The sequence below is a fragment of the Antechinus flavipes genome, chromosome 3, assembly GCF_016432865.1.
Source record: "Antechinus flavipes isolate AdamAnt ecotype Samford, QLD, Australia chromosome 3, AdamAnt_v2, whole genome shotgun sequence".
NCBI classification, from domain to species: Eukaryota; Metazoa; Chordata; class Mammalia; order Dasyuromorphia; family Dasyuridae; genus Antechinus; species Antechinus flavipes.
In genome coordinates this window covers 385,724,767-385,743,740 of record NC_067400.1, presented here as the reverse complement: position 1 = coordinate 385,743,740, position 18,974 = coordinate 385,724,767, and the positions used below count along the sequence as shown (strand labels likewise).

Sequence of the window (18,974 nt, the reverse complement as noted above, 5' to 3'; positions counted from 1 at the left end):
CTTTAAAAACTCATGATTTAATCTATGTCATTGATTATCCCTGCCCTGTACAAATCACAACCTCTTGATGCCTTAGTTGCATGAATTGCTGTGACCAAAGGGAAAAAAAAATCAACAATGAGTGTTTCTGGGAATGAGCTTCTCTAAACCTACATAATTTGGTCCTAGAGGACTTTTCATCTGTCTTCAGACCCTCATGTGAAGCCTGATACTATAGTCTTCTTCCTAAAATTATGATATGTGTTTATCTGTTGATTCCTCCTAATAGACTGCCTAACAGGCATCAAATAAAAGAAATTGTACAACCAGTTGTTAGACATTATTGTTCTGGGCTTATTTGGCTTTCTTATGACAGAATAGGCAGTTATATGATAATTAGAATTTATGATATTTATGCTATAACCTTTATTTCCTGTCATCTACATTGAAGTGGTTCTCTTGAGAAAACATTAAAATAAAATTAACAAAATGCTTCTTGAACTGGCTTTCCAAAATCTAACATTAATTTATAAAACTATCAGACAAGTAACTGACCAAATATGTAAAGAGGAAAGCTTACCCTGAGGCAAAAGAATTTTATTTGATTTTTAACAATAAAACTTTTTGTTTTCAAAACATATGCAAAAATAGTTTTCAACATCTACCCTTGCAAAACCTTGTGTTCCAAATTGCAAAAGAATTTTAAATGAATTTCGGGATTGACTTTTAAGGTATCTGAAAGAGAGAGAAATTCTAAAAGAATGGAAAAAATCGTTAAAAATTAAGTGTTATAAAAAAGATGACTAAAAAGACCTCAGTGATTCTAACCCATATGTCTATTTCCTCATCTTTATAAAATATTTTGTTAGAATGATCTCTACTCACATGTAGAATATCCTTGATAAAAATAGAAGGGAAAAGGGAAGCTTCTAGAGATAATTTTCTACAGTAGGCTATTTTCATTTTGGGATTTTTTTCTTCTACTCAAAGATTATTAATATTAAAATTGTCTCATTTAAAACATTTGTCACAAATACTTCATGCATGATTTACATTTTATATACTATCATCTTGGTTCTGTTTTATTCACTTTGCATCGCTTCAAGTTTTCCTGTGTTTCAAAGAATTCTTCCTATTTATTATGGTACAGTAATATTCCATTAAATCTACATACCACAATTTGTTCAAGCAGTCCACATTTGCTAGGCACTCTTTTAGTTTCTATGTTTTTACTATCACAAAAGCATTGCTATTAATATTTTTACTATATTTGTGACTTTTATTTCTGTTTAAACATTTTTAGGATATATGCCAGTAATGAGATTACTAGGTCAAAGGGCTTGAACAGTTTAATGACTATTGTCGCATAATTCCAAATTATTTTCAGAAGTCTAGAAGCAATTTACAACTCTACCAAGTAACTTTTCATGTATAACTACTAAGACTCTTATCTGCTTGCTCAGCGCCCTGTGATGCAGTATGACTGGTTACATTGTTTCTCTAGTTGTCCAAATCAGAGGCAAAGGATTGAATAAAGATTAGAGTATTTTTTAAAATATCTAGTAGTGGTTTCTCAAGACAAAGATTGTAATTTACTAAAGAATCTTGCACTAACATTTGCTTTTATACTTCCTCAGTATTTAGAACAGTTACTTTTATGGAATTAAAATGACCATTTATTATAGTGGGCCAGAACTCAGGAGAAGTATATTTGAAACAAGGTGTTAACTCAGTGGAATTGATGAGATGATGATTCTCTAGTTCACATATATTAGTACTTAGTATAGTGATGTAATGGTTCTCTAGTTCACACATAATCAGTATGTGGTAATGATGTAATTACAATAAAGTATATAAGGGCTAAGAAGGACTGGAAAAGAGACATTCCATTTCTGACCCTTACACTCCTGCACTAAGATCAAGTCTGGGCCAGGATAAAGACTCTAGACTCTATTCCTGTTCATTCTCATGGTGTCTATCCTGCTGAGACCAAGGCCTATCCAAAGGACCTCCAGAAAGCTAGGCTGAACATTAAAATTTATCACTTTTCAATTCCCAATTTTAAATAAAAGAAAAATTCTCTCTTGTTGGTTATAATAACTGGACACTGTTCTTCCTTGAATGAAGAGTGTCTAATAATATGGAATGAAGCATGAAAGATTTATGAGCTTGGATCTTGAAAAGATCATGTCTCTGGCTATGAAATAACTTTATTTGTACACAGTGATACAACATAAAATACTTTAATTATTGCATAAGTACTCTATGCCAGATATTGTAATTAAGCAAACTCTTCTTGGAATAGTTATAGGTCTTAAATTAAGTTCCCTTCCAACTTCCCTCCCTTAATTCTTTCCCTTAAAGAACATGAATCACATATGATCCTATTTTTTTGGGGAGGAAGCACATATAATGGGTGAAAATCATTGTATACAATGTGGTAGATTTGGGCTCACTATAATGGAAGTGGAAATTGTGGCTTTAGTGTTTATTTGCACTAAATGAGATGATACACGTGAATGACAGGCCATGGTTAGGATTCTATGCTCCTTAGTCTTGAGAATTCAGTTCCTTTCAACAAGCTTGTTTTTTGTCTACCACATGCAAAACACTATGCAATGTCTGGGACAGGGGAAAGGGATTTTCAACATATTCATAGAGCAATAAAACATAGATAGGATAGCTAGGTGATGTAGTAGATAGATGACTCAAGACTCATAAAGACTCATCTGAGTTCAAATCTGACCTCAGGCTATTCAGCTACTAATGTAGCTTTGTGACACTGAGCAAGTCACTTAACCCTGTTTGCCTCAGTTTCCTCTTCTGTAAAATGAACTGGGAATAGGAAATGGATAGCCTTAGCATCTTTACCAATAATATCCCAAATGAGGTCATTAACAGTGAGGTGTGACTGAAACAATTGAGTAATAAAAACCCAAGGAATTTGAGAAGTGAGAGAATTAAGAACTTGAGGATCATAAAAGGCTTTCTAAAGGAATTGGCATCTGAGCTGACTTTTTAGAGAATTCTCGTTAAGAGACAGATATGAAGATAAGGAGATTATATATTAGATGTGAGGTACACTTAACATAAAGGAAATGAGATGAGAGATGAAATGCCTAGTTCAGTGTCTAGGATAGTTTGGCTAAAACAAAATGAATGAAAGGGAATAATACAAAATATTTGGTAAAATGGATTGTGGAAGATTATGGAGGATTTTAGATGTTAAACCAAAGAGTTTTATCTTGAGAACCAGTAGAATCACTGTAGATTTTTTAGCACTAGGATAATATAGCCAGAATTATACCTTTGGAGGTAATAATAATAATGGCAAAACCAATCATTACCATTTACATAATGCTTTTTTTTTTTTTAGCATTCTTCTTTTTTTAAAATTTTTTTTTAAAATTTTATTTTATTTAATAATAACTTTGTATTGACAGAATCCATGCCAGGGTAATTTTTTACAACATTATCCCTTGCACTCGCTTATGTTTCGATTTTTTCCCCTCCCTCCCTCCACCCCACCCCCCAAGATGGCAAACAGTCCTATAAATGTTAAATATGTTGCAGTATATCCTAGATACAATACATATTTGCAGAACCGAACAGTTCTCCTATTGCACAGGGAGAATTGGTTTCAGAAGGTAAAAATAACTCGGGAAGAAAATAAAAAATGCAAATAGTTCACATTCGTTTCCCAGTGTTCTTTCTTTGGGTGTAGCTGCTTCTGTCCATCATTTATCCATTGAAACTCAGGTCTCTTTGTCATAGAAATCAACTTCCATCAGAATACATCCTCATACAGTATCGTTGTCGAAGTATATAATGATCTCCTGGTTCTGCTCATCTCACTTAGCATCAGTCCATGTAGGTCTCTCCAAGCCTCTCTGTATTCATCCTGCTGGTCATTCCTTACAGAGCAATAATATTCCATAACATTCATATACCACAATTTACCCAGCCATTCTCCAATTGATGGGCATCCATTCATTGTCCAGTTTCTAGCCACTACAAACAGGGCTGCTACAAACATTTTGGCACATACAGGTCCCTTTCCCTTTTTTAGTATCTCTTTGGGGTATAAGCCCAATAGAAACACTGCTGGATCAAAGGGTATGCACAGTTTGATAACTTTTTGGGCATAATTCCAGATTGCTCTCCAGAATGGTTGGGTTCGTTCACAACTCCACCAACAATGCATCAGTGTCCCCGTTTTCCCGCATCCCCTCCAACATTCATCATTATTTTTTCCTGTCATCTTAGCCAATCTGACAGGTGTGTAGTGATATCTCAGAGTTGTCTTAATTTGCATTTCTCTGATCAATAGTGATTTGGAACACTCTTTCATGTGAGTGGTAATAGTTTCAATTTCATCATCTGAAAATTGTCTGTTCATTTCCTTTGACCATTTAACAGTTGGAGAATGGCTTGATTTCTTATAAATTTGAGTCAGTTCTCTATATATTTTGGAAATGAGGCCTTTATCAGAACCTTTAACTGTAAAGATGCATTTACATAATGCTTTAAAGTTTGCAAAGTATTTACATACATTATCTCCTTTGATACAGTTTTTGGAGAATGGGAGAAGATGGAAGCAGGAAAATTAAATTAGGAGACTTTTGTGATAGTCCAGGCAGGACGTTCTGAAGGCCTGAATTAGCACAGACATAGGATGAATGGACAAAAATGGATCTGTGGAAAATATTTTTAGAGGTAGAATCAGCACAACTTAGCCATTGATGGGATATGAGGATATAGGGAAAAGGGAGGGATGATTATGAATTTGTGGACCTGAGTGACTTGAAAGAAAATGGTGCCTTCAGTGGAAATAGGAAGTTTGAAGGAATAGAGAACTAGGAGAGAATAGTACTACAGATATTAAGGGAGGAGAATATATAGGAGGTGGTTGATGTCAAATGCTGCGGAATTATCAAGTAGCATATGGACTGAGAATAAAGACCAATGGAAGTTATAAAGATATGCTTGAAAAGTATCAGAGTAGTGAAGTCTCTTGGATAAAGTGGTATCCATAGAAAATGCTTTTAGGAGTGGCATGTATGGCTAAATAGAGCTAGAAGTCAACCAGGAGGATTAGTCTGCATGGTAGAAGGTTTTGGTTGACTGAGAGATTTGATGTTTAAAAAAAGGAAATTTCAGTAATAAACTATAAAATTTTAAAAAATATTTTAAATTATTTTCAAGAAATAATACAGTGTAATATCATTTTGAAACAAAGATAATATTGTTTCAGATCTTTATTTTTAGGATTTTTTCTCTGCTCAAAGATTATTAGTAGTAAAGTAGTCTAACTTAAAACATTTCTCAGAAATTTTGCATGTAAAGTTTATGTTGTTTTCTAAAATTCCCTCAAATAACTTATTTTTTTAGTTGTATTTAGTATGTTGTAAATTTTCAAAAATTGTGATTTTTAGTTAGTGAGATATATTGATTTAGACAATATAATATTTTTTTCTGTTTTTATTTACTGATCTTTACCTTTGCTTGGTTATAGTCTGACAGATCTGTAATATTTACAGATGAGTAAATATGTTTGTAAGGAAGAAATTAAACTTAATTTGGTTAACTTTTAAAAACAGCATCATAAATATAAGGTATCCTCAAAGTCCTAATATAATAAAAAATCAATAATTTAGGCTATTATTTTGAATTAAATGTGGCTGACTCATTTAAATGATTCTTCAGAGGTTGGCATGATAGAAACATTTGAAGCATGTTTTTCTCAGGCAGCTAGATGGCACAGTGGATAGAGTATCAACCCTGGAGTCAGGAGGTTCTGAGTTCAAACCTAGCCTCAGACCTTAACATTTATTAGCTATGTGGTTCTAGTCATATAACTCCAGTAGATTGACACATACTAAAAAAGGAAAAATGTGTTTTTCTGCTTAGGATTTTTATCATATGCATGGTCCCATTTTATTGGTTTGATGGAAACTGACTTCTCTATTCATCAGATACTTGCAAGAAACCATTTTGGTTACTTACTACAATGTGGTAAAGATGAGAAAGTATTCTTTTTGGAATCCAAGGACCTAAGATTTGAATATTAAATATTGCTACTTCCTTGGCACAGCTAAGTGTCACATTGAATAGAGAGCCAGGAAGACTCATCTTCCTGAACTAAAATCTGGACTCAGACACTTACCCTGGGCAAGTCACTTCAACTCTGCTCACCTTAGTTTCCTTATCTGTAAAAGGAGCAGGAGAAGGAAATGACAAATCATTCCAGTACCTTTGCCAAGAAAACCTCAAATGGGCTTGTGAAGACTGGAAAAGGACCGAGCAATAATAATCTACCAGTTCCTATCTATGTGACATGAAATAACACCAACTTCTTCAAGCCCATTTCCTCTTGTAAAATGAGGTTATTGCATTAGGTGATCCTTAAGATCACTTCTAAATTTCAAACTATGAGCCTATGAAAACTATCATGAAATTGCTATTCCAGTATTATATTTCAAAATGATAGAAACTGAAGTTTGACATAGAAGGTAAGTTGTTTTCTAGGTACTATATTACTTTATTTGATCCAAAAATCAATAATGAACAAAAATAACCAAAAAAGAATTACCTCAGAATCACTTATGACTTATTTACTAAAATGGACAATTCCTACTTGCCTATGTTTTACAAGTTTCCAAAGAAAGAATAAAGTTAATTACTTTTTGGAGAGAATAAGTAGATCATTTCAGGATGTAGTTTATTGTTCTCTGAATTTTTTGTCAGGATTTAGCTTTATCAGATTGATGAGCTCTATACTCTTTCATAGTCAATTTCAGGAATCATTCACTATGTGCAAGCACTGTACCACAAATATAAAGACAAAAAAAAGCACTCCCTCCTTCAAAGAACTTGGAATGAAATAGTAAATATTTTAGTATAATGGCACAAATAGGTTGGTTTGGGGGAGGTGTCTAATTAAGACTCCATAGATGTAAATGAAAGTCTCTGTATATCTCCTGAGGTACCTAATACAGAGTTAATTATATGGTAAGATCTCAGTGAATATTTGCTGAATGAATGAATAGTATTGTTATAGCTCCTGAGTTTAAGAACAGAAATTTTGCTGAATTTGTCTAAGCTAAATGTCTGGCTAGGGTAACATCTTCTTTTTATGCTTGTTAATAGTGAAAATTGACCAAATAGTAGTTCATGGAGGAGCTAGGGCATCCATCAACTGAAGCTAATACTTTAGATAGCTTTAGAGGAGTTCTACTGTTATAGAACTCTGCTTAGTACTAGGAAATGCAATGGATTTCAATGTAGTTTCCCAGAAGTTCCCAAATTATCCAAACTTCCCAGAACCTGCAACTCACAATACAGCATATTTATTGTTGTGGCAGTATTCTGATTTGCTTATTTGAAAACTAAGTGCTTCATTTGATTTGTTTTAATATATATATATATATATTAAATATATATATATATATTTGCACATTGTGACCCACATGTTCCAAAAGCTTGAGGGGTTTCTTACTTCCTTTAGGATAAACAAATTCCTCAGACTTCTGTTTAAGGCCCTCTACAACTTGACTCCCACCTGCTTTTATAAATTGATTCAACATTATTTCCCTCCATGTATTTTATATTGTCAGTATGGTTTCCTTTTTGTCTGTGTAATTCTAGTTCATAGCACCTAGCAAGTTCTTAAGGTAGGGTAGTCATCTCTTTCTTATGTGTGTCCAATACGTATATATGTATAAGAGAGGCAGTGTGACATAACAGATAAAAGCTAGCCAGAAAGACCTGGGTTCAAATTTTGCTTCTGATATACTGGCTCTCTGACCCTAGGCAAGTCACTTAACCTCATGATGCTATAAGCAAATCTCTGAGTATAAATTTCAACCTGTATTAGTAGAGGGAATCTCTTTCATTGGAAATCCATTATGCCACTGAAATGACAGGTCTGTTTATCTTCTGTATGGATAAATTTCAATGTCAGATGCTATTGTTTGTCTGGGAGACATCCAGATATAATTAAGATTACATAGGGGCCATGCTATTTTTAATTTCTGTTTCTTATATAAGCTAAAAAAGCTGTGAATCCAGATGAACACCTAGGACCTTATTTTGAGAAGCAATATGCAGGTATTTAGGGAAGGCTATATGGGTATAAGGGCTGCTGAGACCTCTTCAAGACTGCTTTCCATCTTTGTGATCACCTGGCATCCAACTTTCACCTGTGACTCCAAGAAGTTACAGCATCTGTAGTAGTCTTACTCTGAAAAATCATTTCAGAAGATGGGATAAATTAGGCTAAGAAAAAACAATAGGTCTCAAAACCAGTGGGGGAGTTAAATGTAGTATCTACTGTAAGTATGTGAAATCTTTCCCTGGTAGAATAAACAAATGTGAACAATTTGTTCCAGTAGGTCCTGAAGGCAATGGAGGCAGGTGCTGTGGAGTGCTTAGAGCTTGGGCAGACATTGAAGATACCAAGGTCATTCACTGCACCTTGGACCATAGCCAGTTGTCTTGACTTTTGTCTTGCACCTGGACTTTGATGACTCTTCACATGAGCTAGATTCCTTGGTTTTTGAACTTCAAAATCCTTACATTTCAGGCCTCTAGGGGGTGATGATGATAATGAGATACATGCTTTATTGTCCCCTCCAGCTTTGAAAGAGTAAGGATTCAAAAGTCAGGCAGCACTTCTGCCTGCACCTTCCTCTGGTATTTGCTGGCCTTATGACCATGACCAAATCTTTTAACGTCTCTTTGCCATTCTTTTATCATCTGTGTGACCCTAAGCTACATCTCAGTTCTCTGTTTTCTCTTCTTTGAAATGGAGGGCTACACAAGATGATTTCTTAGCTTTATCTCTAAATCCTATAATGTGGTAGTTAAAAAGGGTTCAAAAGACAAAGTTCCTAGGTAATTTAATCATTTTACCAATAAAGTCAACACATTATTAATAAAAGGGTATTTTTGGTCATCTCAAACCAAAGACTGATAAGTATATATTTTTAAGAAACAAACCTATTGTTGACATATTTTAGTTTTGAAAAATTATACTTGAGTTCTAACTCATAGGAACCAATAATAAATAACTTAAAAGTGAATTTCTTTTTATGGCTTAAATACTTTCAAAATAGGTTTAATTTGAAATATAACATAACATTAAGATATAATAAAGTATAGTTAAATGAAAAATTCATCATGGAATTTTAAATTGTTTTTCTGTGAGGCTTATCATTTATTTTAAAGTGAGTATTGGAAAGGTAGCATAAAGAGAAAATATTGGGGTGATTCAGCAATATTAATTTGAAATTTTTGTATGAAGAAGAGACATCCTTTAAAATTTTTTTTCTCTACTTAACTATTTTGTTTTATAAAACAAAATGGCAGGCACCTAATGTCATGAAATATTATCAATGATCATAACATTTATTGCTGTAACTAATTTTAATATGACTTGCATAAATCCAGGATTGGATACTTAGTGACTGCCATTTTGTTAAAAGCAAATATTGAATGCTGTCATAAACAGTCCCCTAAAGAATGTATCAAAAATATATGGAAGTTGGCTGACTTTAGCTGCCTAAAACAACTTTATAAATGATTATTACTTTCTCTAAAAAGTAACAGATCCCATTGAATCCATTGTAGTTTTTTTTAATATGGGCTGCCAACTGATTGTGTAATTATATGTCATAAAGCAAAAAGCATGATTTATGATATTATTATAATAAGCATACCCAATAGGAGAATAAAAATGAGAAGTGTAGTATTAGCAGACATATTGTTGGAGAACTTGACAGAATGTTGCCATTGAACTTGATAATGATTGGGACAGAACAGATGTGTTGGGGGCAGGGATTTGTATTCTGAAATCAAGGTCATCTTGAACAAAATAAAGTCCTTTAATTTAAACAATGATTTTGGGTTTTGCAAATTCAGGCTTTATTGCAAGATTATTTTCAATAAATGTATTATTATAGCTTTGATAGTTATTGTAAGTTTTCCTATATTAAAAATAATATACTAATTCCCATATTTATTTTTTACAGAAATATTTCAATAAATTCTTATATTTTGTGTTAGTAAAGTTATGTAAAGATAGGATGTTGACAGTGGAAAAATCAATAATTTCTATTTGCTATGTTATTAGTAATGGTCTGCTCTTAATTTTACTGATAAAACTAAATAACTACATTTAAGCTTAGTAACTGAATAATGGCTGTGTTATTCAGTTGCAAAGAGATCTCTATAGTCACAGTTTATTATTATTATTTTTGAGTTTGGCAGATCTCCATCTCCTCTGGCTATACACATGTCATGAAATGCCCTTTGTATGTTATAGGACATATTTTTTCCATGAGGGTTAGAGGTTGGGGTTTCTGATTGTCTCCTTAATAATTGGTGAAGGCTTTAATGTTTTGTGGTGGTGTTGTTTTTAGAGGAACCAAATAAATCTCTCAGTTATATCCAAACTATTTCTCCTTGTGCCCACCAAAAGAAAAGAGAATAAAAGAAAAATAGATATCAGAGTCAAGCTCCTGTAAAAACTTTACCTGCAATTGGTCATTTATAAGTATAAATGATCAGAACCTAATAGTTTTTAGTTACTTGAAGAAGACACAATTATATGCTAAAATTAAAATATCATGGACCTTAGTTCCAGAGCATAAATTGTTAAAAACTGTCACTTTGCAGCTTGATTGTTTAGCATATTTCTAATGTTTTTGCTCATAATTTCTGATTGAGAAACACAATACCACGCATTATCATTTAACCAGCATTTATTTATTAAGCACTTTAAACTTTCTATGTTTTGAGCATCATTCTAGGTGCTACTGATACAAAAATAAAAATGAAACAATCTCTGCCCTCAAGGAACTTAACTTCTACTGAGTGGAAATAACATATGAAGATAGAAGTACATGCAAAATATATGCAAAATAAATATAGGATACCTTGCTGATATATTTAAGTGTGACGAGTACCTTGCAATGAACTGATTAAATATTTGAGTCTAGGGGAAAATAAGATGAAATGGGAAACCATTCAGACACATTGTTTGCTTAGCCTCAAATTATTAGAATTGGAAGAGATCTCAACAATTATGTAGTCCTATCCCATTATTTTACAGATGAGTCCCTTCCTACTTTTCTCCCATTCTTCTTCCCTTCCCTTCTCTTGCCTTCCTTTTTATTCCCTTTCATTCCCTCATCTTTTCCCTTGTCTTTCCTTTTCTTCCCCTTTCATAGCTACTAATATCTTAATTACAAAATCTAATGTCCTTTTTCAGTCCTCATCCTTTTTGATCTTTATGTAGCATTTGACATTATTGATCACCTTTTCTAGAATAATATCTCCTGTCTACATTTTCATGATTTGGCTCTCTCTTCATACTCTTCCTATCTGCTTTATTGCCCCATCACAATCTCCTTTGTTGGTTCTTTACTTATGTCACTCCCATTAATATGGGTGAACCCCAAGGGGTTTTCCCTGAGCTATCTTTTCTAATTTAAAACTTTTCATAACTTGACTATTTTTTAGTCTTCATATCTTTTTTTTTTTTTTTTTTTTTTTTTTTGCTGAGGTAATTGGGGTTAAGTGACTTGCCTAGGATCACATGGCTAGGGAGTCTTCATATCTTTTACAAATCCTCTATGTACCCCATGATCAAATTACATTGTTCTTTTGCTATTCCTAAACTGTAACATTCTCTTTTCTTTCTTTTTGCCTTTGCCATGGTTATCTCTGTCTGGAATGCTCTTGGGATACTCCACCTTTTTATTTCATGAATTCCTTCAAGACTCAGCTCAAACTTCACTTTCTGCTGGAGGCCTTTCTCTACCCCCTTTAGCTATTACTGTCTTCCCTATGAGCTCATTTTCCACTTACTCTATATATATCTCATATGTACCTAAAATATTTACATGCTATCTTCCCCATTAGAATGTGAGCTCCCTGAAGTTAACTGTAACTTTGCCTTTCTATGTTTCTTCAATCCCAGCCCATCACATAGTAAATATTTAATAAATGCTTAAGATCTAACTCACCAAGATGTGGAGCAGGGATGAGAGAATTCATGACTGATAAAATTTTAGTCTTTTTAATATAGTGTGAACTAAGAGAAGAGGACATAAGGAATAGGAAGGGGGGAGTTTGGAGTAATAGCTTTGAGGAATATTGCATGACGTCAAGAGATAAAAAAGATGATCTTGTAACAATGAAAACTCATTTGAGTTTAGATAAAATAAATTTATTATGAGGTCCAGGGGTATTCCCCGATTCCCCCAACTAGTAGCAGATGAAGTGAATGGTGGCGGTGGTATTATCCAAAGTTGGGAATAATCAAGGAAGAAAATCTGAAGATTGAATGGAGAAGAATAACATGTTTGAAATGCTTAGCCATATAACCAGTTAGTTGGTCAATAAGTTTTTAGAATCTCTTACTATGTGTCAGGCACTGAAGAAAGAATGAAAAGGAAAAAAAAACAGGATCTTTGTCTCCTCAAGGATCTCATATTCTAATGGAGGAGGACTACATGAAAACAATTATGAACACAAAATATACACAGGGTAAATGAGAGGCAATCAAAGGGGGATGACACTAAGGGGGAGTGGGGTGTGTGGAGGTAGAAAGAAGCTTCCCTTTATAGAAGGTGAGACTTGAGCTGAGTCTTTTATTTTATTTATTTTTTTATTATAGCTTTTTATTTACAAGATATATGCATGGGTAATTTTTCAGCATTGACAATTGCAAATCTTTTTGTTTCAATTTTTCCCTCCCTTCCCTCCCTTCCCCTCCATGGCAGGTTGATCAATACATGTTAAATATGTTAAAGTATAAATTAAATATAATATAAGTATACATGTCCTAACAGTTATTTTGCTGTACAAAAAGAATCACTCTTTGAAATAGTGTACTATTAGCCTGTGAAGGAAATCAAAAATGCAGGCAGACAAAAATGTAGGGATTGGGAATTCATAGTCATCTCCCAGAGTTCTTTCGCTGGGTGTAGTTGGTACAATTCTGTATGTACATATTTACACAAATACATATATATATATATATATATATATATATATATATATATATATATATATATACATATATATTTACACCCATATGTTCATATATTTTAATTGATTCAGTCATTCCACAATGGATGGATACTCCTGATTTTCTAGTCCTTTGCCACCAAAAACATACAGAGAGCTTTTGATCAAATAAAAAATTTTATATTTTATCTTAGAGGTAAAAGGAGGCAATTGGACCTTATTTTATTTTCCAATTTTACCTCTTCAAAGTGGATATAGAAATTGTGGTTAAATTCCATTAATTACTGTTTTGAAAATATGTATTAATTAAATTTCCCCCCGATTTTGGTGAAAACTTTTATTTTTTAATCAGGTGCAATAAACTTTCTAGAAATTTAACAGACATGATCCATCCATAAGACCTTTGTTTTTTTTTTTTTTTTTAGGGCATTTATTTCAGTTCACTCTCAGGCATTAATGTTCTTATTGTCCTATGTTGGTTATCCTATCCTTTGTTCAATTTCATTGTTGTTGTTGTTGTTGTTGTTTTTTTGAACATATGAGGATGGATAGAAGAAATAAAAAGATGATAACTGCATGTTCAAATTTCAAAAAAAATTTTTGAACAAATTGCTTTTTGTTAGTGTTGGTAAATATATTTTTACATTTAGTTTTGTATGGTTCGAAAGGATTAATAAGGGCATATATCAATAAAACAATAAATAATAGTGCAAGACATATGTCAATCAATAAACATTGATAGAGTAACTGTAATAGTGCAAGACATTCATGGAGATATTATGAGGAATATTAAGAATTCCTACCTGTCTTTAAATAGTTCAACAATCCAGTTGGAGAGATGGAATGCATATGTGGGAAGCTAAAAAAAAAATGAATAAAATAATTACAGTGACTTTACCTGGCTTCTAAAATAAGATAGAAACTCCTCTTTTTGCTTTTAACTTTCTATATATCCTGGCATAATCAATATTTTTCAAGCTTTATTGAACATTATGTCCCCTCCTACATTCTGTTTAGTCAGACTGGTCTTTTCCCTATTCTTCAAAGAAGATACTAAATTTCCCATCTCTGTGACTTTTCACTGACTGTTCTCCATTCCTGGAATGAATCTTCTCCTTACCTCTCACTTATAAAGTCCATCTCTTCCTTTAAGAGGCATCTCAGGCACTATCTTTTGCATGAAACCTTTCCTGATCCTTTTCCTATTCCAGATACTAATGCTCTCTCTCCTAAACTACCTGATATTGAATGAACTACTTTGCATATGTTTGTATTTCCTAAGTTTCTTTATATTTACATATATATATATTTTACATATACATATGTATTTTACATATATACTTGTTGGTTTTCTCATTAGAATGTAATCTCATTGCAAGTTAAGACTGTTTTATTCCTTGTGCTTGTATCCTGTCAGGTGTCAGGTTCATAGTAGGCATTTAATAAATATTATTGATTGATTGATACTAAATTCATAATAATACATACAATTAGTATTTAGGTAGTCTGTACTGGTTAGAAAAGGCTTTATAGAGGGGAGTATAGAATATAACTATAGTTATGGAGACAATGGGTAGAACAATATGGCTTAACTGGAGGGTAAGTATATGGGAATAATGAGAGATGTGACACAAAGATGTCATGTTCCAACTACTTACTGCTACATATAAATTTTGTACTATGTTGTCTGTCTTCTTCTAACCATGGATTTTTCCAGAAACAGAATTTGGAAAATGAACTGGAACAGTGACATAAAAATCAATCGAGCTGCATATAGACTTAGAAAATCACAAATTAACATTGTCTATGTTGTATTATTTTTATTTAAGATTTCACAATTACATTTTAATCTGATTTCAGATGCACTTGGAGGCAAGTTTGACATCTCTGAATGGGCCATAGTTTTGTCTGTGATAATGATCTGATTCCAGCAAAGTTAATTTGTTGAATTCTCAAGGATATTTTGAGGCCTGTATTTGTATAGGGATTTATAAAATCAAATGTGAACTTGCTCTGATAGTACAATTTATTTGGCAGTTAGAAAATAATTACTTATTTAGCCTTTGGAGAAGGATGTAGATGAAATTTTGGGTGGAGATCCTTTCAGAAAATAAGTAATTCCCCATTTCTATGTATTATATATTTTAAATTCTTGTTGGGAAGAAAAAAAAATGAAATGATTTCTAGGTCTAGTACCCTAAGATTAACTCTAGATTAACCAAGTTACCTATCAAATATTTTTATAACTTCCTTCTTTTCATTTATTTATATATTACCTTTGACCTTTTAGTTAACTATGCTGCTCTCAGAATTTGAAGTTGAAGAATTTGGTATAAATTCATTCTTTCTTAAACCAGTATTTAAGAATGGTAGATAGCTTTGATACCCTCTCACCCAAATGATTTTAAAATGATTTAATTATTATAAGAGCTATTATTTAACATTTGAGTATCAACAGTGACTTAGATTATTTCAAAACATAGAAGAAACAACCTATTGGAACAGATTAAATTCTCTTGTTATTGAGTTATTTCATTTGTGCTTAATTCTTTGTGGCCCCATTTGGAGTTTTCTTGGCAAAGTTACTAGGGTGGCTTACCATTTCCTTCTCTGACTCATTTTTACAAATGAGGAAATTGAGGCAAATAGAGTTAAGTAATTTGGCCAAGGTTGCATAACTAGTGTCTAAGATTTGTTCTCAGGAAGATGACCTTTTTCAGTTCTTGCCAAATGAATTTTTAATCTGTCTCTGTCTCTGTCTCTGTCTCTCTGTCTCTCTTTGTCTCTGTCTCTCTGTCTCTATCTCTGTCTTTCTCTGTCTCTGTCTCTGTCTCTGTCTCTCTGTCTCTATCTCTGTCTCTGTCTCTGTCTCTAATAGAGTTAAGTAATTTGGCTAAGGTTGCTTAGCTAGTGTCTGAGGCCAGATTTGTATTCAGAAGATGACCTTTTTCAATTCTTATCAAATGAACTTTTCCTATCTCTCTCTCTCTCTCTCTCTCTCTCTCTCTCTCTCTCTCTCTCTCTCTCTGGAGAACCAATTAAATATATATTTTAAATTTTAATAGCATTTCATTTTTTCTAATTACATAATCTTTTTTAATATTCATTTTTGTAAGATTTTGAGTTCTACTTTTTTCTCCCTCCCTCCCTTACCTCCAACATCCCCAAAACAGCAATCTGATGAGTTATACATATGTAATCATTTTAAAAGTATTTCTGTATCAGTCATATTGTCAAAGAAAAATCAGAACAAAATGGAAAAAAAAAACATGAGAAAAGAAAGCAAATAAAAATAAGTTTGAAAATAATATGCTTTGATCCATATTGTCTTCATAGTTTTTTCTCTGGCTGTAGATGGTATTTTCTGTCTGAAATCTATTGGAACTGTCTTGGATCAATCTATGCTGAGGAGAACTAAGTCTATTATAGTTGATCATCACATAATTTTGCTGTTATTGTATACAATTGAACTTTAAATCTCAATAAGAATTTGAAAGAGAAACCTAGTAATATATGAGTTACTGCATGATGGAGGAAAATTTTAATTTATAAAGCAGGTTTTAGATTTCTGCTATCAGTTTTAAAAATTAGCCATCCTTTCCTTTTTAAAAAATATTATGTCCCTGGCTGCATTTTCATCACATTTGTGATTTTAACCTTTGCAAAACATAGCTTAGAAATGACCATTTGAAAGGAATCCTAGAAAAAGAAAATATAAACAACAATTCAGGCTGAACTGATTTTCTTTTTTAATTATAACTTAAAAAAGTGGTAATGGAAGAGTGCCTTCCTTGTCTACAAAGTATTATAATAGAAAATGCAAAATTGGCTTGGAATACAGAAGACTAAAGTAGGACAAATTAACTAGTTTAGAGTTGAGGGAGGAGAAAGGGGATTTTCCTTATTTTATTTTCCCCAAAAGTTGGCACCATTTCTGAAACTGATACTGGAGCTTTTGGAAGGTTTTAAAAATGTCTGATTAACTTGTTTTCTGCAACTCTTCTTTAGCCACTTTCCTCCCAACATATTTGGCCAGTATGGTAATGAAGTTTTGGGAAGACCTTGGAAAAAGTTTCACTGATTGATTGAAAGACAGACAGTGTTTATGATTCTTCTCTGGAGAGATAATCCCGTACATATAGCTAGTTCAGGAGGTTTATGAGCCAAATATAAACCATAGGTGAGCCAAATATGATGTGAGATTTGAACTTTTGTTCCTTAACTTCCCTCTTCCCCTGCCAATTGAAGCCAACGCGCTCTAGCTAATTTGTTCTATGAATTGTGGGAGTACTGAGGGTGGGTGATTAAGTAATGCCAATAGAGCTCAAGCTGCTCCCTTTTTTATTTCTAATCAGGCCTGATGGCCAGGTCCCACTGTCAACAGCATCTTTGGAAACAAATTTTGTAAACTCTCCCAGCATTCCTTTAAGGTAGGGATAAAAGGGAGATAGTATGAAACAGGAGCTGGTATTATTAGCTGTGGGACTAATGAAAATCATATTGAAAGAAGAAAGGAAATGTAATATGTGTTTCCTTCCTTCTTATCCACTTTCATTTATTTATTTTCTTTGGTTATTGTCACCATTGTTTTCATGGCTTTGTGTAAGTGTATTTTATTTAGAGAGTGTAATTTTGAGAAGACAAAAGAATAGTCACTCTGGACAGGTTTTCATATTCAACACCTAGTCTCTGTGTTCTTAGACAAATAATGTAGCCTCTCTAGATTTATGAACCTTCATAAAGAGTCTTAATCATTCCCCCGGGGCAACTTTTTCTGATTGGAAGGTGAAAGGCTCCTCCCAAAATTCCTATGGTTTAGGCCAGGCTTGCCTTCATTTCCCATCAGACTATATTCACCTGGATTTGTCTATTATTTCTCACTGATACCTTCTCTCCCTGTTCCCTTCCTTTTTTCTATATTATTTTATGTGTTATCTTCTTCCATTAGAGGGAAAACTCCTTTGGGGCAAGGACTATCTTTCTTTTTCTTGTATTCTGTGTTTAGCACAGAACTTACTAAATGATTATAGAATGACTTTTAAGGGGCATAATAAAACTATTTTTGTCTTGATTTTATGTGGGAGAAGTAGTCTTTCCTAAGCAATAGAGATATGCTGTTATAGAAGGAAAGTCACAGTGGAAATCAAGAACTGTATGAACCATTGGAAAAATTTGGAAAGAGCTAGGATGTTTAAGGGTTGAGATAGTTATTCTGAGGCTTATATACAGAACAACTTCTTTTAAGTTCATATTATAATAATACTACTATCTTTCTAGTTTTTCAGACATCAAGTTTCTATCACTATCTTCCTAAGCCTTATTTACTTCTACTCTAGTCTGAACTTTCTCTCTTCCCTTCAAGGAAGGAAAGAAAGAAACAATAGTAGGTTCATTGAGGGCTAGAGAAATTTAATTTTTTTTTGTATTTGTTCTATTCATGAAAACAGAGGCATAGTAAAATTGTGTATTGCCCAAGATGATGATAGCAATGATTGGCTGGTAGGTTGGTAATATACATTTTAAGATTTGTAAAGCATTTTCCATAATTTTCTTATTTGGTCATCACATAACTGGCCAGTAACAGATAATATAGACAAAGCTCATTTTATTGTGCTTTGGTTTTTACTGTGGTTTTTACAAATTGAAAGTCTGTGGCAACCCTGCATTAAACAAATCTTTTGGTGCCATTTTCCCAATAGCTTCATATTGTGTCTCTGTCATATTTTGCTAATTATTGCAATATTCAAAGTTTATTATTATTATTATGTCTGTTATGATGATCTGTGATCAATGATCTTTGATGTTACTATTGCAATGGTTTTGGGGCACCACAATGTGTTTCCCACCTCTCTCTCACTCCTCAGGTCTCACTTTTGCCTGAATCACAATGTTGAAATTAAGTTAATTAATAATTCTATAGTGACCTCTAAGTGTTCAAGTGAGTCAATCAAGATGGCATA

At 32.9% G+C, this 18,974-nt stretch overlaps 2 protein-coding genes across 15 annotated transcripts in view; one reads left to right on the top strand and one right to left on the bottom strand.

The window, feature by feature from the left end:
• The window catches only part of PLCL1 (phospholipase C like 1 (inactive)), a 423,749-nt gene that overhangs the window by 25,800 nt on the left and 378,975 nt on the right, over positions 1-18,974 (top strand). The gene's annotated exons all lie outside the window — the stretch shown is intronic.
• Positions 1-18,974, bottom strand: part of BOLL (boule homolog, RNA binding protein) — a 200,492-nt gene that overhangs the window by 136,933 nt on the left and 44,585 nt on the right. For 12 of the 14 annotated variants that reach the window (XR_007951984.1, XR_007951987.1, XR_007951985.1 and 9 more), the window contains one exon: positions 13,818-13,873. The exons of 1 other annotated variant lie outside the window; for it this stretch is intronic. Coding sequence is in view for 8 of the 13 variants with exons in the window: in XM_051985932.1 (XP_051841892.1) it covers positions 13,818-13,863 (46 nt within the window). In the remaining 5 variants the exon portion in view is untranslated. Of the gene's footprint in view, positions 1-6,145; positions 6,189-13,817; positions 13,874-18,974 lie in introns of all 14 variants that reach the window. One more of the 14 variants, XM_051985937.1, reaches the window with a different exon arrangement.